General features: G+C 52.3%; 1 protein-coding gene across 1 annotated transcript; it reads right to left on the reverse strand.

The window, feature by feature from the left end:
* Positions 1-1,224: 1,224 nt before the first annotated feature.
* On the reverse strand, positions 1,225-16,994 carry LOC128825319 (POU domain, class 5, transcription factor 3-like). Its single transcript, XM_054007716.1, has 5 exons — positions 16,395-16,994; positions 9,951-10,065; positions 9,116-9,246; positions 3,240-3,404; positions 1,225-1,950 (listed from the first exon to the last, which is right to left on the reverse strand). The coding sequence occupies exons 1-5, from the start codon at positions 16,992-16,994 to the stop codon at positions 1,690-1,692; spliced, it is 1,272 nt and encodes a 423-aa protein (XP_053863691.1). The 3' UTR covers positions 1,225-1,689.
* Between the last annotated feature and the right edge of the window lie 7,610 nt (positions 16,995-24,604).

Below are 24,604 nucleotides of genomic sequence, written 5' to 3' on the forward strand. Positions count from 1 at the left end.
CTGACTGCCAGATGTTGGGACTGGATGGTGGGATGGATCACTTCATAATTGCCCTTTTCTATTCATTCCCTTTGAAGCACCTGGTATTGGCCAGTGTCAGAAGCCAGGATACTGGGCTAGATGGACTGTTGGTCTGACCCAGTATGGCCGTTCTTATGTTCTTGACTGCTATCAAGAGGCAATGAAGGCCAAGCTGCCCGGCAAATCATGGGCACCCCAAGGGAGAACCAAGCGGAGGAGCCCAGCAGCTTATTTGAACCCTGTCCAGCCCCAGAGAACACACATGGTCATCGCCAGAACATCGGTGCCCCCGTCTGAGCGTGGAGCTCCATTCTGGCATGGGACGGGAGTGGAGATTGGTTGGGGGTGGAGCTTGCAGAGTCCCACCCGCTTTCTCTTGCCCGTTTGACCCCGGCACACATTCACGCTGCGCTCCAGGAGCGCTCTATGAAAAGGAGGATCTGTACGGCTCTACAAAACATGCAGGGCCGGGTACAAAATAATAGGTTCTTGAAAATGGTTTGTTCTTGTTACAATGCACGATGTTTTCTAGCTGAGCCACCCGTACCAGGCTGTAGTTCTACCAGGGGGCTCCGACGTGCATGGTATATCACTCGGCTGGCGTGTGGAGCTGGGGCTGGGAGACGCACTTCTATCCCTTTCCACCCATTATACCGCTTCTCCAGGGAGTCAACAATGAAAGCTTCCAGGCAGAGTCTCAGAACCCTGAAGTGCAGAGTTGAGACCTCGGGGGCTATAGGCAGCTATTCTCACCCACAGTTTGGAAACACTGGGGGTCCTGAGCTAGGCAGGGTAACCCATCCATCAGGGATGCCCAGGGTAGCTGAATAGCCTCCTATGCCCTCTGGAAGCTCCTCAGGCCTAGGGCTCCTGGAGGGGATGGTTGGGAGAAGACAAGGCAGCTGAAGCATTGGGTAGGGAAGGGACATTAAGTACACATGGGTCTGGAACTGTTCAGTGAAACATTTTCTCCTCAGAAAATGCCACTTGGTTGAAACAGAGCTGGGACCGTGAAAGACATGTCTACGTGCCCAGGGAGCAAGGCTGAGCCGCAGGCTGGTATTTGTCAAGGAGACGTAAGGGCCCAACTCCCACTGGCATGCAATGGGCACCCTGACTCTCTTAGGCTCCTTGGAAACTCCCAGGGTTACAGTTGCCTGGGACTAAGAGGCCATGGGAGTGACGGTCCCCAGGGCTCGCCCAGCCCTGCTGGGTGCAACAGAGAGAGACAGAGACGGGATCATTTTAAAACTAGAAATGGCTAAAAAGGGCTTCATTTTTTTCCCCTTCTCCAAACTAATAATAGATAAAACGTCGTTTGAAAATGAGTGACGAGGCCCCGGCCCCGGGGGAGGGGCAGGATAGGTAGATCAACTCAAGGGGGGGAGGGGAAAAGCAGGCGCCTCGCAGCAGGAGTGACTCAGATCGGTGGGAAGGACGGGGACTCGCTCCAGAGCGCAGGGTGATCCGCTCCCTCTGCCTGCTTTGCTGCCCCTCCCCCTCACACAAACAAGCAAACAAACACACTGAACCCCACCCCTCCCCGAGTCAGGCGTCTGGGGAGCAGCCGCAGGATCTCTGGGGTGCTTTTCTCTCCGGGGAGCCAGCCAAGCAGCACCGCCAAGGAGGCACCTCCGTCCAGCTCCCAATAGCCCCCGGCCCCCAGTTTCAGTTGCCGCTGTTCCCCATGGAGACTGCCGGCTGCAAAGCTTGAGGGCAGATCTCACCCTTGTGGAAAGCCGACATGTAGATGGGAGGGGGCGAGGCCAGGGGGGCCGGGGCATAGGCTTGGGAGCTCACTGCGGCGGGCAGGGCTGGGTGCGCTAGGGCCAGGTTCATGTCGTACATGGCTCCCTCGTTCTCATCGCCGAAGGGCAGCAGCAGCCGCTTGCCCTTTTGACGCCGGTTGCAGAACCAGACTCGCACCACCTAGGCAGAGATGGGAGAAGGCACAAATGGGGAGATAGATCAGCCCAGCTGGTTAAAACCTCCCCCTCGGGGCCGGGGAGGGGGGGAGCCCCCCACAGCTCTGCCTCTAGCAAGGAGCAAATCAGCCAGGCAATTTGGGAGCTTCAAGCTCTTTTCCAGGGGGATGTTTTCTGCCTTCCCTCCACCCCCACAAGGCCCCACATATCCTCTCAGCTCAGCAGTACCAGCTGGGAGCGCTTTGGTCAGCCAGGCAGAGGGACAGCCCTCTGTAGAGCCCCATGGCACCCTGACGGTCCCCACCATGAATGAGGCTGTCCTGCAACAGGGCAACATTCCTTCACCAGCTGCACCCACTAACTGAGGCAGTCTGGGGTCTAATCCCACCTACTGGGACCTCCCTGATTTGGCAGCAATCTGACTACCAAAGAGGCCCACGTGCACTCTCGTTGCATCCTTGAATCAGACCTGCACGGAGGGGGGGGGGGGGGGGGGGGGGGGGGGGGGGGGAGAGAGAAGTGACGTGGGTGGCAGTTGGTGCTAACACGCTCCTACCGCTGTATTGCTTTGTGCTAGATCGCACAGCCCTCTTGTGTGGGAGTGTGGCCGCCCCTGCACTATCCGTTCACCTCCAGAGCAAAGGTCTGGATTAGAGCTGGACAGTAAAGGGGGGTGGGGACACTGTGGAAAATTTAAGGGGGGGGGAAGGGGGAAAGAGAAAAAGTCAAAATTTTCAATGGAAAATTTAATTTTTTTGGCAGAAAATTCAAATACCAGAAAATGTCAGCTGCCAGAGTGCCTTCCTAATGGGAATTGGAGTTGGGGTGCCAGATGCCCCCCATTCTCCTCTTTAGGCTGGGCTCCACCACCCACTGTGCACCACAGCCTCCACTCTTGAAGCAGGTGGTGGTGCCTCATGGGCCTCCCTAGCCATGGTGCATCATGGGAGATGTAGTCTGGCTGGGAAACTCAGGTCAGGGAGAACAGGGACATGAGGCAACTGAACTACAGCTCCCATGAGGCACCACAGTAGCATTTCCAAAGTGAAATTGTTCGATTTTTGAAGGAGAAAAAAAAATATCCTGTGGAAAACAGACTTGTTTTGTGAATAATTTGGTTTAGTCATAAACCCAATTTTCTGCTTAAAAAATAGTTTTGATGGAAAAATTTTCACCAGCCCTAAATTGGCCTTTAGAGGTGCCCCACTAGAGAAGGCGTTAGAGTCATTCCTAAGGACTTGACTTCTGAACCTGCCGTTCTCCCCACCGCTGGGGAGCTCCAACTAAACCTACGTCTTTGTCCAGGTTGAGATCCTCGGCGATCTGCGAGATCTGCTGGGGGCTCGGCTTTACGCACTTGCGGAAGAAGCTCTCTAGCGTGCCCTTGACGTTGTTCTCGATGCTGGTCCTGCGCTTCCTCTTCCGGGCCTGGGCCAGCACTTGCTCTGCATTGCACAGCTGGAAAGCAAGATAAAAGACACAAACCCGCAAAAACCATGGCACTTGGTTACAGGTCGTCCCTGTGGAGCAACAGTGTTCCCCAGCTCCTTGGGGCACACATACCTGGCTGGGAGAGGGGTAGGGCCAGGGCTAAGAGATGCCAATCCAATGTGCTGCAAATCAGTGAAAACCACCCTCACCCAGCTCCTAGAGGCAGGGCTGAATGGAGGGAAAATGCCAGCTGATCTGAGTCCTCCCCAAACACCCACCGGGCTGAATGCTGCGTTTGTTTAATGGCTGGACAGGGCAATGTTTGGAGACGTAGAAAGAACAAAGTAAAGGGGGACACCGATTTGGCATAACTTTTTTCCTTCATTAATTTTGATTTGTTGTGGTTTTCACTGCAGCCCACACAACTGCATCTTTCCACCTGTTTTACAAAATTTAAGGTAGCATGAAGTCACATCATGGACAGCTGGGAACAGAACCCAGGTCCTTAAAGGTACATCTACACAGCAAAAAACACGGCAGCAAGTCTCAGAGCCTGGGTCTACTGACTCGGGATCACTCTTCAATGCTAATAAATAGCAGTGTGAATGTCCCAGCTCAGGCTCTAAAACCTGCGGAGGAGGCTCTGTGTAAAACCAGGCTCTGAGACTCGCTGTTGCTGGGTTATTTTTGCTGCGTAGACGTACCTTAATACAACAGATCCAAGACTCAGCCACCCTGCCTTGCAGAAAGAACGTACCAGATCTGTGTGCTTGGCTAGCCTCTCTCCAATCACTGCTTTATCAACCCTCCTAAAGCCATGAATAGACCCCAGGAAGCGCGACACCCTTTTCTCGTACTCTAACCACAAAACTGCAGGACTAAACTTCAGGCTTCCTGATTTCCACTATTCTACTGATGCCTAGCAAATATTGGTGTAACCTACTAGCAGAGTGGGTGCCACATCTCCGTGAGTGGCTGCTGCATTTGATGGCTAACAGATGCTTCTTTAGTTCAAAGGGTAGAAGTCTGTGTTGGGGAACTAGAAGAGCTTGGCTTCAAATGCTGCTGCTGACGACATTTCTGTTTCTCCACTTTTCTTTTTGACCAAACTAGTTTATTTCATTCACACCGGGAGAAAACATCCTCAGAAACCGACTCGATAGCAAAAGCCCATCATAAGCCATCAATTATGGTGCAATGCGCAACGGAAACCCAGGTGCTGCCCATTTCACCCCTCTGCCACCCGTTTTGGTTGCCCCCACTACACACCGTCATGGCCACAAGGAGGGAGTTCCCCAAGGCCTTTGTGGGGGTTTAGCAACGATGGATGGGGAAAATAAGATGCAGGTACGTCTCAGTTAAAAAACTGAATCAACTTGATGGGACACAATCATGTTAAAGTAATTTAAAAAAAAAAATTCCCCTGAATCACCTGTTATCCTAGATTAGTGATGCACAAATCTCTCTTAGCCGGAGTTTGGGGCCCAATCCTGCAAGACCGCCACACCTGGAACACTTCTTTGCCTCAGCAGGGCTCACAGGATCAGGCCCTTTCCTCCATTCATGCTGTTGTTTACTGGTTTAGAACATTCCCACGCTAAGCAGTCCCTCCCACCAACACTGGTGATTTGATCCTGAGCCCCAGCAGGGTTTAAGCTCCAGCACCTCGAGTTTATATGAATACACTTGAATCTCAGCTCTCTCTTCGCCCCAAACCCTCCTTTTTAGGAAGTTTCTAGCCCTCCTAGCTGAAGACAAAAAAAATAGGGGGGTGGGAAGCCCCCTAAAGGCTCAAACGCCAGAAAGTGAATAAAAAGGACTCCAAAGGTGTTATTTTAAAAGTCTTGTGAATTTTAAGATAGTCCCATGATTTCGGAGTGCCTACCATTTGCACAACTGAAGACAGTCCCCGTCCCAAAGAGCTTACAGAATTTATTTTTTGGTATTTTACGCAGCTCAGACAATTAATCAGTTTCACACACTGTGAGGGTTGCAAACATTTTCAGGGAATGCATACATTCGAACAAAAGTAAATTGTATACTGTAGTGTATGTGAATAGTTTCTAAAAAGTTAATGACTAGTAGATGTCTTAATAAAAGGTCAATCAAGTGTCACAGAGAGTAACGATTGCTTCTGACGTCTTCCTCTGAAACTCATAACTAGAGCTGGTCAACATTTTCAACCAAAAAACTTTTTTCGGTACGAATGAATAAATAAATGGAGGGGAGTCATCAAAACCATTTTTTCCTTCTTTTGTGGGGGAGCGGGGAGGGGTTGCAGGAAATTGGTTTTCAATTATTTTTTTATGTGATGGGAAATTGCAAAATGAAATGAGACGTTTTGTTTCATTTCAAACTGAACTTCTGATTTTAGTTTTCAAACAAAGTTCCCATTTCAGATTGGGAGTTTTCCGATGGTTTTTTTTTTGCCACTGAATGCAATAGGATGGATGGTGTCCCCCACTTTTTCCTCTCTTCCCTTTTCCTATTCTGCAACTTTTCCAAAGGCAGAGACATTTTCAAAAGTTAGAGTGGAAAAAGGAACAGAAAAAAAAAAAAAAAAAAAAAAACAGGAGGAAGTGAAAGAAAACCTGTAATACCAATGCTATCAAATCCAGAAGCAAAAAAGTAGGGAGCCACCCCCTCAGAATCTGACATTTAGAAAATTTGGCAGGTTTTCAGAAACAAACATTTCAGTTTGAATTGAAAATTGTATTTAGTTTCAGAATTTTCCCATGAATATTTTCAAAATGAAAATTTTTCATTCTATCTTTACGGGGGGGAAAAAAGTGGTTTTCAACCAGGTCCCTTTATATAACCATCTGCAACATATAGTATTCATGTCTGTAGCATGCTTAAATCATTTATCAGCCCTTTATAAAAAGGGTCTACAAATGTACACTAATACAAAGGGTGACCAATTAATTGGGCAGCTATTAAAAGGATTTCATTAAAATATTTCTATTAACATTAATGTTTTATACTTTTTTAAATAGATACAAACCCAAAGTGTTTGGGGGTTGAACTCCCTTTGACCCACAAACTGCTGCCCCAACCACATTAGCATATGTAGTAACAGCTGGGAGAAAAGTGTGCTGGGAGAGCTGAACAAGCGGATTTCACCCATGAACTCCCAAAAGTCCACCCCATCCTGCCAACCTCACTGTGCCCCTGGCAACTGCAGAGTATGGGAGAGGCTCCAGGTGCAGGGGACCTTCTGCCAGGTACCCCCCTCCTTCAGTAAGGAACCTTTTCCATGCACACGTTTCACTGACTGCAAACCCCATTTCCCTGCCTTTATATCCCATGTCAGCTGAGCAGTTATATCGGAGTCCCACGAATAGCTGTCAGTACAAACTCTTCTTAGACAAGGAGCTGAAGAGTGTGACTGCTCAACAAAGAGTTGTTTTCCCCAGATATGCAATATGGTCTTGGATTCAGCCCCGGCCCTCGTGCCATGGTAATCCAACCAGTCTCACTCCACTGACTATGGCTATAACGTTTAAGACTATAGGAACCTCTCTCCGGATCCCCCACGACAGCAGAAAACTACCACGATTGCCTTGTTGGAGGCTATTGTGATGTCTGGCTGCTCCAGGCTCAGAGCCGGTTGAAGAATCTGTTGCAAATGATATTTGTTGGGAATCTTAGTATATTTTCCCAATCAAACAATGATCATAAGTTCTTCCCAATCTTCTACCATCACGTGGTTGGACAGTCTCCATCACGTGATAGTTTGGTCAATTGGCTAATTGTTTATTTACAAATACATCTGCCCCACTATTGGAGCAGCCCAATGCAAGATACTGCTACTCTGGTAATGCAAATGGCAAAGGTCTCTCTGAAGCCAGGCCAATGAGCGGGGTCTGGGAGCACGGGCAGGTTGTGGTTGGGACAGTGATGGAGAGATTCCAGCTGCAAGGGTTATTAGCTGTTGCTAGACACTGGAAGTCAGGGCCGGCTCTAACTTTTTTGCCGCCCCAGGCAAAAAATACAAATAAATAAATAAATAAATAAAAAAGAGCGCCGTCCCACCATAACACGCCCCCCCCACCAAGCGCCATGCCACCGAAACCTCCGCACCGCCCCGAGCGCCACGGCACACCGCTAAAACCCCCACCCTTGAGCGCCGGGCCGCCGAAACCCCCACCCCCCTCCCGAGCGCCACACTGCCCAACCCCCCCAGCACCGCCCAAACCCCAAGCACAAACCCCCACCCCTCCCCAAGCGCCGCGCCATCCAAACCCCATCCCCCACCCAAACCCTGAGAGCCGTGCCATGCCAACCTCCCGCGCCGCTGAAACAAAAAACCTCAAGTGCCGCCCACCACCCCAAGGTTGGCCGCCCCAAGCAAGTGCTTGGTCGGCTGGTGCCGGGAGCCGGCCCTGCTGGAAGTCCTCACTTACCCTGCTCCCTTCTCAAAAGGAACCTTCCCTGCTAAAAGTCAGCTCAAGGCCCCCTTACACTGGTGCAGTCGCAGCTCGTTGGGAAGCAGGCTAGCCCACTGGTCTGTTGAGAGCCAATGCCTAGGGCTGCAGGTTTGTCACTGAGACAGTCATTTTTCCATGGCTTTCTTTGCATCTGGGATTTCATAGGCTGAGGAGCTGAGGGGACCACCCAGGCCAGGACCCAGCCACTTTTACCACCAAAGCTCTTGGGCAGATGATCTGGCGGTTCCATGGCCAAGAAGGAGGCAAGGCTGGGTGTCATGGAGAGAGGGCCATTCCCACAGGCCAGAGCAAGGAGCCAGGCCAGCCCCACGGGACAGGAGCCGCCATTGTGAGGTCAGTGCCGGGTGGGCTTGCTCTGCAACAGCGCCCCCCCCACCCACACATACCAGGCCTCCCATCCCCGGGGGCAGGACCTAACCTCCCATGCCACATCACACCCTCCCACTTCAAGTGGCTTTACAACCACTGCCTCCTGAAGCCGTGACATTTACCAGGACTGCTCAGTGATTGGATCAAAAAAAACGCCGAATTTGATGAGCCATTCTCCAGGCACATCAGAGCAAGACGTCCGCAAGAGAATCCGTGGGTCTGTTGGATTAACCAGGAAGTAAAGGAAGCAATTAAGAAAGATAAGACGGTTGTGGAGAAGTTACAATTTCTTTGCCTCAGAGGAGGTCAAGGAGATCCCGACCCTGAGCTGCCGTTTCAGGTCAAGGACCAAGGTGTTGAAAGAGGAGCTGCTGGAACAAACGGATAAAGAGAAAAATATCAGGAGGCCTCGGCGACATCTCCCAAGAAATTTGAACGCAAGAACAAAGTGACTGAGCTGCTAACAAAACTCTGCAATCTCTCCTTGCAATCAGCGGCTATCCTGGGGGCTGCAGCGGGTGCCCAGAACCTCATACAGCCTTGCCCCGGTACCCGCTCCTCCACCAGGGCTTGCAACGCAGTCCCGGGTCTCCAACAGTGCCTGTGTCAGAGAACCTGTGGAACTCACTGCCCCAAGGTATCAGCAAAGCCAAGGGCTGAGCAGGATTCTCGAGGCGCCTCAGACGTTCTTATTCTCCACAATCACAGCAGAAAAGACAAAACACATTCAGGAGGGATATAAGCCCTCCGGACATGGACCAAGCTCTGACCGACGGGGGTCAGGAAGGAACTTGCCCAGTGATTAGGTTACTTCAGTAGCTGCCCATTAAGGGGTCCCGTGCACCGTGCTCGGAAGCAGCTAGTCCTGGCCATTGGGCTGAGCCAAGCCCTGGTCTAACCCGCCCCATCCCCACTTACCTCTTGCAGGCTGTCGCTGTTCTCCACCTCGTTGAGCCAGCGCTGCAGCAGCGGCTTCAGCTTGCACATGTTCTTGAAGCTCAGCTGGAGGGCTTCAAAGCGGCAGATCGTCGTCTGGCTGAACATCTTCCCTGGGAGGGCGAGAGCAGCACTGTTCACTGCAGGCCTGGGGCTGCCAGACTCCTTATCCTATACCCCCAGCACACCAGCCGGAGAGGAAAGAAACCTGCCCACTACCTGACCCATGCATGGACCATCCACGACCCTGGGGGCTGCATCCACGCATGGGAGACGACACCCCCCCACCCCAACACTGCACAGTCACCTACCCACCTCTGGGGCAGGGACCATGGCTGTCTGCTCCCTTCACCTGCTATCTGGGGGGAGGAGGGGCATCTTCTGTCCCTTCCCCCCATAAGTGAGGACTCATGGGACACTGGGGGTGCTTGAGTTCCCCCCCCCCACTCCCAGACAGCTGGATCTAGAAGTCCACTCTGCCCCACAGAATTTTGCTTTCCCCCCAGGCTCCCCATCTTTTGTTGTGAGCCCCTCCCTCAAGGCGGCAGCAGGGACAGCAGGGACCCCCAGGTTACAGCTGCATGTTGGGGCTCCCCCTGGAATCCCCCCAGTGTTCACGCTGGGCTCACTGCAACGAGCAGCCAAAAACCCTTCCAGCCGCTTCGAACATCCAACCGGGGAAAAAGCTACCCAGCACCAGTGGGGATCCAGGGGCTGCCCCTGCCCCCACCCCATCTCTCACCTTCTGCACCAAGAGACACCCCCAGAGGCACCAGATGGGCTTGGGAGGGGCCGGGGAGAAAAGTGAAACGCTCACCATAGAGTGTCCCCAGAGCCATCCCCACGTCAGCCTGCGTGAACCCCAGGGTGATGCGCTTGTGCTTGAGGTCTTTGGCAAACTGCTCCAGCTCCTCCGAGGTGGGAGTGGCGTCCTGGCAAAAGAAGCAAAAACGTTTCTGTGAGGGGACAAAGGAGCCCGTGGGGGGCTGGCAGGGAGAGAGGTGGATTCACTCAGGCGCTTCAGGGATGGATGCGAATCCAAGCCCTAGAGAGATGGATCCCAGGTCTACCGCGGCTTTCATGGCAGGGGAGAGGAGTGTGAACAGGCTCGGTGAAGCCTTCAGTTGTTTGTTTGCAGGGACAAGCCAGCCTCCTGCAGCGCGAGGATGGCAAACAATCCCAGAAGGAATCACTTTCACCTGACACTGAACCAAGAGCTCTGCTGGGCTCCGAGAAACGGGCTTATCCCTCAAGCTGCTCTCTGGCTTTCTGCTTCACGGCGGAACGTCCGCCTAGACTGTCCCTCAGACTCCCCCGGCCTGGCTGCCCACTGCAGCGGGAAACCTCTCACCCACCGGGGTGATGTCTGGCTGGCGAGACTCAGGGCTGGAATAGCATGGGGGAGGGGAGGGGCGGGGGGATACAGGTCAGCGCTGAGAGGTATTAGCTGAGCTGGTAAGGGAAGCTTGGAACGGTCAGTAACTTTTTTTTAAATGAAAGTGCTAGTTCTGCAGACCTCACTGTCTTTAGACACCCCCACGCTCACCAGTGAAAGCCTCCCACTCCATCCTGGGGAGCGGACAAGCCAGGTAATCAGTGCGCGGGAAGGCCATCTATTCCTCATCGGGCAGAGACCGAAGCTGGCGTGTTGATGCCCTGCAATATCCCTCCCTCACATCCCCCCCAGCCAGGATATGTTTCCTAGGGTCAATCTGTGGCAGGGATGAGAAATTCTACCCAAGCCCAGAGATGGCCCTAGTCACCACAGTACCTGAGTGTTCGCTGCACAAGAACATGCCCTGCCTTGCAGGGAGGCAGGACAGTACCATCGCCGTTTTCCAAAGGGTCGGCGGAGCGACTGGCCCTGCCCAAGACAGGGTGGGTAAAAATCATGATGAAAAAAATAAACACAACATTTTTTTTTTTTTTAATTTAAATCAGATTTCTCATGTACAGCTGTTCTCTCTCATACGGTCTTGCTAGGTCTTTACTCCCTTCTTATTTTAGGGACTTAAATGGCCAAAGTGGTTGGTTTGTTCTTGTTTAACGAGTTTCCTAATTGTTAGTAGAGTTGCAAATTTTACATGGAGTTTTTCTTTTCTATTAAGAAGTTTCAGCCTTGAAACTCTCAGCCAGGCTGTAAAAAAAGAAGTCCAGGGCCTCACTCAGCCTCCCGGCGAGAACACCACAAACTCCCACACACAACTGCAAATAGCAGCCAACCCTACCTGCCGACACCCTGCACTTCCACAAACCAAGAAAGCCACAATGCTTTGACCAGGCTACCCTCCCCCAGCTCAGGTTTGCAGCGTTCAGCCAATAGGACTTGTGCTCCTAAGTCACTTCCATGCTGTTGAAAATCCCACCTTTTGGATTTTATGGACCTAAACATTTTGGCCTGTCTGTCTAAAGTAAGTTCATGGTAACGTTGTTAAATGAACTGGGAAGATGAACTCACTTGGCATTGCTGACACTAACTGGCCACCATCTCTGAAGTGTCTGAGCACCCCATAATATTTATCCTCCCCAAACCACTGGGGAAGTACTATTTTATACATGGGGAACTGAGAGAGAGCCTGAGGCAGTCTAGATTAACAACTTATCCGAGTGGAACTACGTCACTCAGGGTGTGGATTTGAATGCAGTTACACCAACCGAACTCCTGGTACAGACAGCACTATGTTGAGGAGCGTCCTGTGGACACACAGCTACCGCCTCTCGGGGAGGTGGGAATTCCTACCCCAGTGGGAGAAGCTCTCCCATTGGGTGTAGGTAGCATCTTCACTAAGCGGTGCCGTGCACTGCAAGTGTAGACAAGCCCTGATTAACTTACCCAAGGTCACACAGAGAGCCTTAGGTGGAGCCGGAAGTTGAATCTGGTGTTTACACTAGCACTTTTGTCAGTAAAACTTATTGGTCAAGGGTGTGAAGAAAACCACCACCCCTGAGCAATGTGTAGACAGCACTACGTTGGCAGAAAAGCATCTCCAACAGAGCTATCGCCGCGCACTGGGTGTGGTTTAGTTATACCGACAGGAGAGCTCTCTCCCATTGGCATAGAGCAGCGACACAGGAGACCTTACAGGGGCGGTACAGCTGTAAGATCTCTAGTGTAGACACAGCCTTTGCTTCTCAAATTCTAGGCCAGTGCCCCAATTGCTGGGCCACCTTTTCTCTCTGCACTGAAGCAGTTTTGTTTTGAAGGGACAAAGATTCTAGGCCACTAAAAGAACGGTTTGTAATAGAAATACACATTTAGCCCATGGTCCTATTAACAATTATGCACATGCTTAAACTTGGAGCGCAGGAGCAGTCGCATCAAAGTCAATGGGACTTTTCATCTGAATCAAGTTACGTACCCGCCTCGTGTCTGCTGGACCAGCGCCTTCATTTTCAATAGTTTGGGGTTTGCCTACTGCAGTTTTGCAAAATCCAATTCAGCTCCCGAAGCAGGAGTGGCATTTACCATTTTGTAGGGACCTCTCCCATCATAGTCTGATTGCCTGAATGAGGCAAGACAGAATTTCTCATAACTTCTGTTTGAGCTAGAGTGGATCATTTGAAAAGCTCATTATACAGTTTAGTTCATTATCAATGCTGGTCTAGAGTGTGTGACAGAGGCAGGAACTGAACCTCCACCTCATGGAGTCACAGGCCAGTACCTTGGCCACTGCACCATCCTTCTCAAGGGCCCCCACCCTCCTGTACTACTTCCTATCCCACCCTACTCCCAGGTAGAGGGGGAGCTGGAGGTCAGATGCCCATGTACACCGGCCACGTATATTCCCTTCCCTTTTGTGACAGTTGGGCGCTAGGTCTTCTCTTCCCCAAGGAAGCCAGCAGTGAGAACACACTGATCTGTGCGCCAAGTCGAAGACCTGCTCCTGCAGAGGGGCTCCAAGCAATACTCTCCACCAGCAGCAGGTGCCAGTGTGTGTTATGTCTGAGACCGTCTCACCAGCTGAGGGCCAGTGGCCAGCTGGTCTGGAGACAGCCACTGTCAGCTGTCAACTTCCTCTCAGTGCTAACAAGAAGGCTCAGATCCTCAATGATATTCGGGTTCCTAATTCTAGGGGTATTTAGGAGCCTGAATATCTCTGAAGAACTGGGCCCAACTGCCCAACAAAGCAAAAAAGGATCAACCCCCCTTTTAAAAAGGAAACACAAGGGCTCAACTCATCTAAGCCACTAGGAGTTCACACTGGAAGAGAAATGGGCTGCAACCAACCCAGCACCCAGAGCTTCCGGCACCGTGCCTCATAGTTACCACCTGTGCAGAGGGTTCCAAAAGCTTGGCGAGCTGAATGATGGCTTGTTACACCCGTGTTGCCCAGGTGCAAGTCTCAACACAAGGTCCAGGGCAGGAGAAGAGTAGACTCGGAGCACCCCAGGTTTGCACAGAAAGCTGTCATCCTCACACATACAAAATGCCCTCGCACATTTTTGCACACAGGTTTTCAGAGCCGCCCTTCTCCCCACCTGGAACTGTTGTGGGACAGTTTATGAAACGGGTTTAATTAATTAGTTCATAGCCTTTCTGAGCAGTGGGCGGTTTTGCAAATACAGTCACTCCCGCCAACTGAGGGCCCAGTGAGGTACTGGTACTATCAGCAGTTAACAAAAACACAAAAACCCAGGGCTTCGCCCTTTACAATTTTTGTCCATCATAAAGTGTCCAGAAAAGAGTTTTTCCTTGGGTTTATTATTTACTTTCTTGTTTTTCCCCTTAGAGATCAGGAGTGTCAATTCTGATTTTCCTGGCGTTCTGGACGTTCTCCACACACCCCAGTTTGCTCCAGTTTCCACTAAAAGCAGGTGTTTTGATTGATTTAGTTAAAGTGGTGCAAACAGCAGCATGGACACGCTTAAGTCTATTCACACATTTCATTCTGGTTTTAAACTAATTTAGCTTAATCTACCGGTGAGTCAGGAATCTGACCAATTTTTAAATGATTATAATCTGGAGGGAGCTGGCCTGCACACTCTAAATATCTGGATTTTTAAAATTCCATTTAAAATAAAATAATAATAATAATAGTCAAGCTGATGAAAATATTTAGAGCAGGCAGCACCAGCATCCGAGGGCCTGCATGCACAGAGGAGCTGAGAGCACAGACGTAACAGAAGCATATGCCCGGCTATCCCGCTGAGGATCATACACAGAGAAATATTTTTGTTCTGCAACAGCCAGCAGAGGGAGCCCAAGGTAAAGCCGTTGCTCAGACCGGTGCCAGTGTCTGGTGGACACGAGGGACAAACATGGCAGTAAGAATGGGAGGCCCCCCCCCGAAAGCATGGAAGAAACTGTGTGGTGCTGGTCTCTGGATCCCAAAGAGCCCAGCACTGGGGCAGCTGGGCAGCACAGCTTAGTCACACCAAGAGAAACCTCCCCAAACTGGGCACGCCCCTGCTGGAAATGTGCACAATGCAGTAAACCGTGTTGGAGAGCAAAACTCACTCCGCACCACCAATGGGACACAATCAGGGCCCCAGCTGCTGCACAGCTCCAGTGTTGCATAAGCAGGAACTCAACCTCCTTCCTGAACCTGGGCAGGATGGGGGGTGACACAGGTGGGAAATGGGCAAACACCATAACACTGAACTCACTCATGTGCCTCACAGCCTTGGCATCCTTCCGGACTCCTCCCTACTACCAGATTCCCAACTAGTCCGGAAACAGCTTCTTCCCCATCCTGACAGAGGAGGGCCCGGCCACCACCTTGAGCCCCATCACCGCAAGGTGCTGCACTTGACATGGACAGCAGCAGCTCTGAAGAACAGCCAGCTGCCCCAGCAGGCAATGACCCAACTATTAAGCACCATAGGCCACTTTTAACCACCTGCTGCGGTCACAACAGTGGTGCCCCAGAGAAGACACAAGGTCCTCAAAGCCCTCAGCGGGCTGAGCTGAGGGGAGAGGGAAGGTTGTGTCTCTGGTGGAGAGTGGAAGAAAGAGGGAGGGAAGTCATAACCATGAGGCTAGCAAGGTTAAAGGGGTTAGACTCAAGCCCTGCTGGGCATGTGCCTGTGTGGGTCTGGTAGGCCCGTTCTCCTTGGTGCCCACTGCTGTAACCTCTTCCCCGCAGACATCCCGGGATAAGTTATGCAGGAGGTCAAACCAGGTTATCCTAATGGTCCCCTGGGGGGAGAAGGGGGCGCTGACAACTGGGAGCTCCTGGAGAAGCAGAGGAGGGAAAAGAAGAATAAAAAATGGAAAGGAAAATACAGAGAAAAGCAAAAAGAGACAGACTGGTGATATGCAGCAATCGATGGAGCTTCAGAACCACTGGCCCAGGCAGAGGTAGGGAAGCTCTAGCATGATTTGAAAATGTCGCTAAACCCCCATTTACACTACAAAGTGCAACAGTGTTGTAACTTAACCCCCTTGCAATGCAAAGAGCTTTCATCCCATGGGCTCGGTCATCCTTCCTTTCCCCTGCTGTCCCTGGGCCTGGGCCTCTCAGCTGGTCTTTAAATCCCCCAGTCAAACAATTCTGTACCCCTGCTGGCTCACACCATCCCTCCCTCGGTACTAACTCCCAGCTCTTACAGAGCACTTTTCAGCAGATCTCAAAACACTTCCCACAGGAGCTCGGTTCATTCTCCCCATTTTACAGATGGGGACACCCGAATGAGGATTATTTGGAGTGAGATATAAAGAGAAGTTTAAATCTCTACCCTGGCATTACAGAGCAACGGTCACTTCATTTGGGGGGGAAAGTTAAACTGCAGCTGAGTCTGGATGCTTTTTAAAAGCTGATATATATATATATATATGTCTACACACAACACACAAAGTCAGATCTTTAACAGGTGTAACTCAGTGGAGCTCTGAGTTACACAACAGACAGGGATCTGGCCTACTGTATTAAAAAGGCATCTGGGTTTGTGGACCCCACCTCCAGAGCAGCCTGTCTGGCCTCTTTGGAGAAACCGACCTGCCCTTCCCAGCCACCCCCGCTAGGAAGCTGCTCCCCACGGAGGCTGTGGCAGGAGAGATGTGCCGCTGCAGAGCAGTGGGGCTGTCAGGGAATGTGGGGGACAAGGTCACCCCAAAAGCATCAGAGGAAGATGTAGGCGCTCCCCTCCCCCTTAGTATAAGCCGGAGAACTGGGGGGGAAATCCCTTGAGACAATGCAAACGGAAAAGGGGTGAGACGGGGGCGACCCTCCGGCTCGGGGAGCGGGGTCCAGGGGAGCCCCGAGGGGCGCTACCCGCGCGGGTCCGAGCTGAGAAGGGGCTGCAGGGCTGCGATCCTTACCTCGTCCCCACTCTCACTGGACTGGCCTCCCTCGCTAGCCGCCCCACTGGAGCTGCCGCTGCTGCCCAGGCTGGAGAGGCCGCTGGGGGGCTGGTGCGGGTCGCTGGGGTAGATGGCGTGGGGGGCCCCGGGGCAAAGCCCGACCCCCGGGAACGTCTGGCTGGGCAGGGGGCCGCGGGCCGGCGCCGCGCTGTGGCCAGCCAAGGCAGGCCAGAAAGGGCTGTTCCAGGGGTGGGCGTAGTAGGGGCCCGCGGGCAGGAGGGCGTATTTCGCTTCTGGGGAGCCTTGTCTGCGCCCCTTCTCCTGGCCGGGCTCTTCCTTCGGGGCCTGCCCGCTTCCCAGGAGAGGGGGGCCCTGGTGCCCCCCAGCCATGCCCGGCTGGTGGCAGGGCTCTGGGCCCGGGAAAGGGCACCAGGGCTTAGTCTCCCCCGCCGGCAGCTCGGGGGGCTCGTACTCCGCTTTCACCGCTGGGAAGGGGAAGAAAGGCGGCGGCTGGGGGCTGCTGCTGTAGCTGCTTTTGCCGAACTGGCCGCTCGCATCCTGCAGGATCCCGGCCCCCAGGCTGAAGGAGGCGGCGGGCAGCGCCTCCTGGCTAAACATGTTCGCCCCCGGGTGCCCGGCGCTGGCTGGATCTCGGAGCCCCTAAGGCGCCATGGGGGGTCACCGTGTCCCAGCGGCGATCAGACCTCGGCAAGGGCCAGGAGGCCGCCCCCGCTCGGCATGTCCGCGGGCTCAGGGCAGGAGCCGGGCAGCAGCGAGGCCGTGCGGGCCACGGCAAAGCCCGTCCATGCTGCAGGGACCCGACTGACCGCCTAGGCCGGCCAAGGGGCTACCTCCCCTCGCCCCGCCACGGGCCCGGCTTGGGCGGCGATCTTAATTGCCCCTGCTCGGCTATTGGCCCCTTTAAGACAATTGACACCAATAGGTTGTAAATGAACTTGATTCTTTTGTGTGGGGTGGGGGTGGGGAAGAGCCTCTTGCAATCACCTTGATTAGAAATAGCTTCAGACTCCGTGTATCCCTCCCTCCCCCCTTGCCCTCTCCAGCGCTTTAACTTCCCCATGGTTTTGTGAGGGCATCAATCGAGAAGGGAAATGAAAACGACCAACTGCATAATTTATTGGTGGTGGGAATTATTCTGCTCGGATCCTGTTTAAAAAGGTCGGAGCCCTCCGGGGAATGTTCGCTCCTAGATAGTCAGAGCAATAAACCGTTTGCACGTGGGTTGGACTCCGGTTGGGGAAATTAGAGATTGCAATCGCAACCCCCTTTGGATAGTCTGTTACCCCAGCCGTTTGGGGCCAGGTTGCAAACCCCTTGCCCTGCCATGCACTGATTTTGCAATGAGTGGTATATAACAAGGGTCGACTGGGAGCCGTGAGTCACCCTGGCTCCAAGCACAGGGACAAGGGCACAGTTGATGAAAATGAAAAGCAGCACATTTACAACTGACCGTCAGACATTTTATTGTACAGCACAGAGTTCACCTGTGGAACTCAATGCCACAAGCTTTCAGCCAGGCTTAGCATCTAGTAGGATTTAAAAAATAAAAGCCAGAGCTTTTACATGGAGGATGAGAACAACCACAGTCACATTCACTGGGACTAAAACTATATGAGGAAATTGAAAGGCACACAGCAACCAACCGCTAACTGACCAGGGTTAGGAAGAACCCAAGGGCCAGTTAGTCCATTACTGACCACCATGGAGTCTTTGGGCCTTCTTCTGAAGCAGCTGGTGCTGGCCACTCTCAGCTGGGTTACAGGGCTAGACGGACTATAAACTGCCAAGCAGAGCACCCCCCTTTGTTCCCATGTGGAAAATGGAATCAGCAATCTGTCTGCCAGGGGCTTCCTCTCCCCTGGCTGCAGCGTGTGAGCAGAGATCAACCACAGGGTGTTGGAGTACTGAGGCAGGCTTTGCAGATGCCCTATCTACCCTGGCCTGCTCTCCCGGAGAATCCAGGATTAAATGATTAGATAAGGATGTTTAATGGCCTCCACCACTTCCTAGCAGCTCCATTGCTTCCCTGATTAATGAATTTCCAAGCTAGGGCTGCAAAATATCAGAGCCCCTTGCAGAGAGCTTGGTGTCTCCCAGTTGTTTTCTTGGGACATATTTACAGGCACGGGATCCTCATCTTAACATGGTGAAGGGCCTGGGTCTTCTTTTCTTTTACTGGTCTCTGGCCTCTAAACGGGGCTGATCACGAGCATTGCTATCACTCACACTCACTGGCTGCACAATGGGACCAGTCCCTCTGTTCTCGATGTGTGATTGCCACTTGACAATGGTGCTGATGGGCCCGGGTTTATTACACTTCCCCGAACCCCTCCCCTCTGCTCCAAAGTAACTTTTTGACATAGCGATGGCAATGGATAGGATTATCCATCACCACCAGACAGTCCGGGCAGCGGGGACGGGCGATGCCGGTCTCTGGGCCTGATGAAGGCTGGGGCAACATAGGAGCAGGGCAACTCCAGCACATCCTGCCTGCCTGGACCCACTCTGCTACCAGTGAATTCCCCTATTGATTAACTTGGCTGGTTGATAACTGCTGTTTCCAGTCTCTCGCTCAGAGATATGCCAAAGAGATAAGTCTGGAAAGCTCCTTTCCTTTGTGTTTGGGACAGAGCCGCTGGCAGGCTCTGACTGGAGGGGAAGCTGTCACTGATTTATACAACAATTGCTTTGGATTATTGTGGGGGGCTGGGAGGGGGGCTGCAAGCTGCCTGGAGTCACTATAAAGAAGTGCTGAGTACCCTGAGTGCTGTTGAGGTCAATGGGCTCTGCATCTCAGGAAGAAAATGCCCTAAATCTGCCCCTGAATTGCAAACACATCGAACACAAGCTGGGATCCTGGCCCGGCTGCCATCATCCAGTCGACTTCACCCCGTGTTCAGACTGTGAGCGCTTTGGGGCATGGGCTGCCTTTTGGTATAGAATCTATATAGTGCCTCGTGCTCTAAGCCCAGTCGAGTTGGTACCATGGCACTAGAAAGGCTGCACTGCATGCAAAAATCAGACATGACAAGAACACTGAAGTTGCAAAGTCAGGCACTGGAGGAGCGTTAAGAAAGGCCAGAATTAAATGCCGGTAGCACTTGAGTGCGGCCCCTTTGTGTATTATGATAGTAACTCATCACAGGAGCACATGCTCTTTTTCCACAGGACTCTTGCCTAAATTACACAGAGTGTAATGAACACACTGTGGGGATCTAAGGGGATCGTGTGAGGTGCAGAGAGGTTGGGAATGGGGGGTTCTTTTCTTTCTGGGCTCCCTGGCCTAAGCTGCATCAAGCCATTTATATTTAAAGGCCTGTACACCGAGCCCCCGGGAATGCAGTTGCTGGCCTTGGACTGCACTGTTTGGGCTCCTGGCAAATGTCTGAGCCAGGAATGGGCCTGAAAGAAAATCCCGGCACCCCCTCACTCCAACCCCCCAGGAAGGTGCTGCAATGTCTGAAGCTACAGGCTGAGCTAAATCCCTGGCCCTGCACTCAGGGGTCTGATCTATGAGGAAGTGACGCTGCAGGATTCCAACTGCAAGTGATTCTCCTCTGCTCCTCCCAGGCTCCAGCTGGGGACGGGACGTTTTTAGAAGATCCTTCAGCTCCACAATCGCCCTCTTGCCTTTGATTTATTGTTCTGGGGCCTGGCCCCCCTCCTCCTTCCCCCAACCTGCTCTTTCACTCCATCCCCCCAGGAAGCACATCAACCCATCCTGCCTGGAAGCTGCTCAAGCACATTCCAGCTCCCCTTTCATATACAGCACCAGGCGGAAGGGGAGCCGTTGACTTTGAACCAGTTCTTTGGAGAAGGGGCACCCATTGTGGAGAGCAATGTTTTCCCTGGGGGGACGGAGTGGGTCAGTGGGGTTTCTCTCTCCATTTCAATGCAGTGATTCTCTTGGGTCACGGAAGGTGTTTCCCTCATTGTCATTGTGTGGCGGGATCAGCTCCGCGCAGCTCACTGGAGCTGAGTGACTGGACGCTCTTGGAGAAGATGCTGCTACAAGCCGCAAGTTCCAGTTTAGCCAAGACATTTATTGGGGCTTATAGGAGCACTTCCCCAAAGGCAATGCACACACCAGCGCTGGGCTCCTGTGGGCATGCTGCAGCAGGTGGAATTCTGCATTTGGCTGTTAAAAGGGGGATTTATAGGGGGCAGGTTAATACCAGGCCCAGGTCTGAGGTCCTTAAGCAAGCCAAAGACCCACTGACACCCACGGGAGTTTTGCTAGGATAAGCAGAGCAGAAATTAGTTTGCAACGATACCCGAAAAGCCTAGCACTGGTAACCCGCTGTGGTAAAATACCATCACCCACCCAACTGCATCTTAAAGCCCTTGCACTTGGGCACTAGGCCAAGATTTTTGGTGTCCACCTTGAGATGAAGGGCAGCTGGAGGAGTACACAAAAGGGGCCAACCAAAGGAATACCTCCATCGAGCTCGACTCAGACAGGGACAACATACATCAGCACAGGAACATGTGAGACTTAGTAACATAGAATGCAAAGAGCAGCACAAGATAGGGATGGTGGAGCCTTGCTCGTGCCCTAAGCAATGGCTGACTGCCAGGGACGGATTCCGATTCAGCACTTGCGACCCCCTTGCAGGGGCCTGGTTTCAGAGGGTGTGTGCTTGGCCCGCTCTGGAATTCAGGCCTCCGTAAAGGGTCTTGAGTTGGGCACTCGACCCAGGCACCCAGAATCACGAGTCGCTTTTGAAACTCTTGGCCACAAGCCGTGTTCACAGAGGGGGGACTGAAGTTCCCATTGGCTGGACCACTGAGAACCACAACAAAGCCCTGGGTCCCCTAGTGCAATTGGTTTTAAATGCCCGTTGAGCAAAAGCTGCTGAAAGCCAGTCTGATCTAAACAGAGTTATAAATGGGTCCAGCTGCAGGAGCCTTGTCTACACTAAAGCTCCCACTGGTTCTACCACTGGAGCAAGTGGACTGATTGGAATTGTTTGGTAAATTTCACCAGTGTAGACAAGACCTAAAAGAGAACTATAGTCTTTAGATCATTGCAACAGTGTGTAGGCCCTTTAAGGACAAGACCCTGGCTTACTACCCGGTCATTGTTTTTGGCCCAGGACCAATGCATTCTGGGACTTGTAGTTCTCAGAAGGAGCATGGAAACAGTAACCTGAGAGCAAGCTGTGAAGTTGGGGGCTATAACTGGCTCTGTGGATGAGGGGAAAGCAGTGGATGTGTTATTCCTTGACTTTAGCAAAGCTTCTGATACGGTCTCCCACAGTATTCTTGCCGGCAAGTTAAAGAAGTATGGGCTGGATGAATGGACTATAAGGTGGATAGAAAGCTGGCTAGATCGTCGGGCTCAACGGGTAGTGATCAACAGCTCCATGTCTAGTTGGCAGCTGGTATCAAGCAGAGTGCCCCAAAGGTCGGTCCTGGGGCTGTTTTTGTTAAATATCTTCATTAATGATCTGGAGGATGGCGTGGATTGCACCCTCAGCAAGAGGGATCTAGACAAATTAGAGGATTGGGCCAAAAGAAATCTGATGAGGTTCAACAAGGACAAGAATCCCATGCACTGCTACAGACTAGGGACCGAGTGGCTAGGCAGCAGTTCTGCAGAAAAGGACCTAGGGGTTACACTGGACGAGAAGCTGGATATGAGTCAACAGTGTGCTCTTGTTGCCAAGAAGGCTAACGGCATTTTGGGCTGTATAAGTAGAGGCATTGCCAGCAGATTGAGGGACGTGATCATTCCCCTCTATTCGACATTGGTGAGGCCTCATCTAGAGTACTGTGTCCAGTTTTGGGTCCCACACTACAAGAAGGATGTGCAAAAATTGGAAAGAGTCCAGCGGAGGGCAACAAAAAATGATGAGGGGTCTGGAGCACATGACTTATGAGGAGAGGCTGAGGGAACTGGGATTGTTTAGTCTGCAGAAGAGAAGAATGAGGGGGGATGTGACAGCTGCTTTCAACTACATGAAAGGGGGTTTCAAAGAGGATGGAGCTAGACTGTTCTCAGTGGTAGCAGATGACAGAACTAGGAGTAATGGTCTCAAGTTGCAGTGGGGGAGGTCTAGGTTGGATATTAGGAAACACTATTTCACTAGGAGGGTGGTGAAGCACTGGAATGGGTTCCCTAGGGAGGTGGTGGAGTCTCCTTCCTTAGAGGTTTTTAAGGTCAGGCTTGACAAAGCCCTGGCTGGGATGATTTAGTTGGGAATTGGTGCTGCTTTGAGCAGGGGGTTGGACTAGATACCTCCTGAGGTCCCTTCCAACCCTGATAGTCTATGATTCTAAGCCACCCATGGAGGGGGCACTAGGTGATTTGGGCATGATCTGTGGTGGTGCTCTCAGCTCACAGGAAGTCGGGCAAGGGGGCCTGGGAGAGACTCTGGAGAAGACCAGAGAGAGGCAGGCAGGCGAGGGAAGTAGCCATGAGTGAAGTGGAAAAGTTGAGGCTGGAGCAGCCGGCTGTGTCATTGTTTAGGGGGCTGGGGGGAGAGGCTGTGGTAAAGGATTCTGCCTCAGTAGTGCCACCTTGTGCTGATATCCCTGCATCAAGGGTGGACTTTTACCACCCAGGGACAAAGGATTAATTGGTTACTCTGGAATGGGTAAAGCTCCCACGGAGGCTTGTGGCCAAGAGAACAGATCCGGGTAAAGGCTTTACTATATGTTATGGTAGCGTCTAGTGGTCACACCTCAGATCAGGACCAGGTGCTGCACAGACACACGCTGAGAGACGGTCCCTGCCCCAGCAAGCTCACAGCCTATAAATGGACAAGAGACAGACAGGGCACCGAGGGGAAACCGACTTCCAGAGAGAGGAGGTGGCTTGACCAGGGTCATGCAACAGGGCAGTGGCAGAGGAATCGAATGCAGTTCTCCAGAGTCCCACCATTGCGCACTGGTCATTAGACCATGTTGGGATTTTAACTGAAATCTTGTTTACGGTGGAAGGGGAGGAGTCCTGGTTTACCAAAGGGCTAAACTCTCCCTGATAGCAAGAAGGGAAACCGAGGCACAGCTGCATTCAGGCACAGGTGGGTAAGTGACTATGTCACAGCCCCTTCCTAGCCACACCATGCACTGTGGATGTGTCAATTGTTTTCTGTCTCTTTACCATACGTCATAAGCTGCTCGGGGAGGGCCACGTCTGCCTCTCTGTTTTGTACAATGCCAAGAAATCGGAACTCTCAAGCAGTAATAATGTAGGGCCGTCAGCCCTACGGAGTTTGAATGACTGCTGGTGACCAGAGGGAAGGCCTCAGGGAGAGCAGTGTGTGCTTCTCTGCACCAACCTGCATCTAGTTTGAACATAAAATAGCAACTCCCTCAGCAAGAAGGGCTAGGGGCTTCGCACCACGTGGGCCTGCTTTACCGTAAGCACTCCGGGGCCGGGCCTGAGTGCAAGAGGAGACAACAGGTGAACACAGCTGGATGAGAACATGGAAACAAGGAGATGCTTGCAAAACGAGCCTTCAAAACTCATCCAAATAGAAGCTGTCCATTGCATGTACAACAAGCCAGGCTCCTCTCTGGAGTGAAGCATTCCATACACCAGAGCTGAAACCAACCATTAGCAAACTAGAGAGCAGGATGGAGCAAATCCCCGTGTTTTATATAACAGCGCCTAGAGACCCCGGTGATGGGCGTGCAGAAATACTGCTGGACAGACAGCAGCTCTGAGAGGCTGTTTGCCTGTGATGGCAGTAGGGGGCTGGAGACATGGTGTTTGAGTCTCGGTGGGAGGGAGGGGTCGAGCTCATCTCTGCACTAGGGCAATTCCCTGGCAGACTGGAGAGCCACGAACATCCCAAATTCCCAGGTGGGGAGCAACAAGCCCCGATGTCTGTGGGGCGCAGCCCTAGACCCCACTGGGATGGTCAACAACAAGGTGAGTGAAGGACCTAGTGCAGGGCTTATGAGGACACCCCACCAATTACAGGCCCAGCCCCTTCAATGGTTCCTGTTCACCGAACTCACCTGCCTAGGAGTGGAGAGTTGCTCTTCAGTAACCCGGCCAACCCACAGTAAACAAGTCTCCTGCCCAATGATTGCATTAGCAGGAAGTTAACAAGGAGTTTACTTAGGAGGAGTGAAGGAGTCTCCTACCCAACCCAGTGGCATGGAGCAGGCCCTGCAGTGCACGTCATTTCTCCAGCCCTGGCTAAGCAGGTCAAAGGGAACCAAGCTCAGCTGCTGTAAAATCAGGCCCTGCT

The sequence above is a fragment of the Malaclemys terrapin genome, chromosome 17, assembly GCF_027887155.1.
Source record: "Malaclemys terrapin pileata isolate rMalTer1 chromosome 17, rMalTer1.hap1, whole genome shotgun sequence".
NCBI classification, from domain to species: Eukaryota; Metazoa; Chordata; order Testudines; family Emydidae; genus Malaclemys; species Malaclemys terrapin.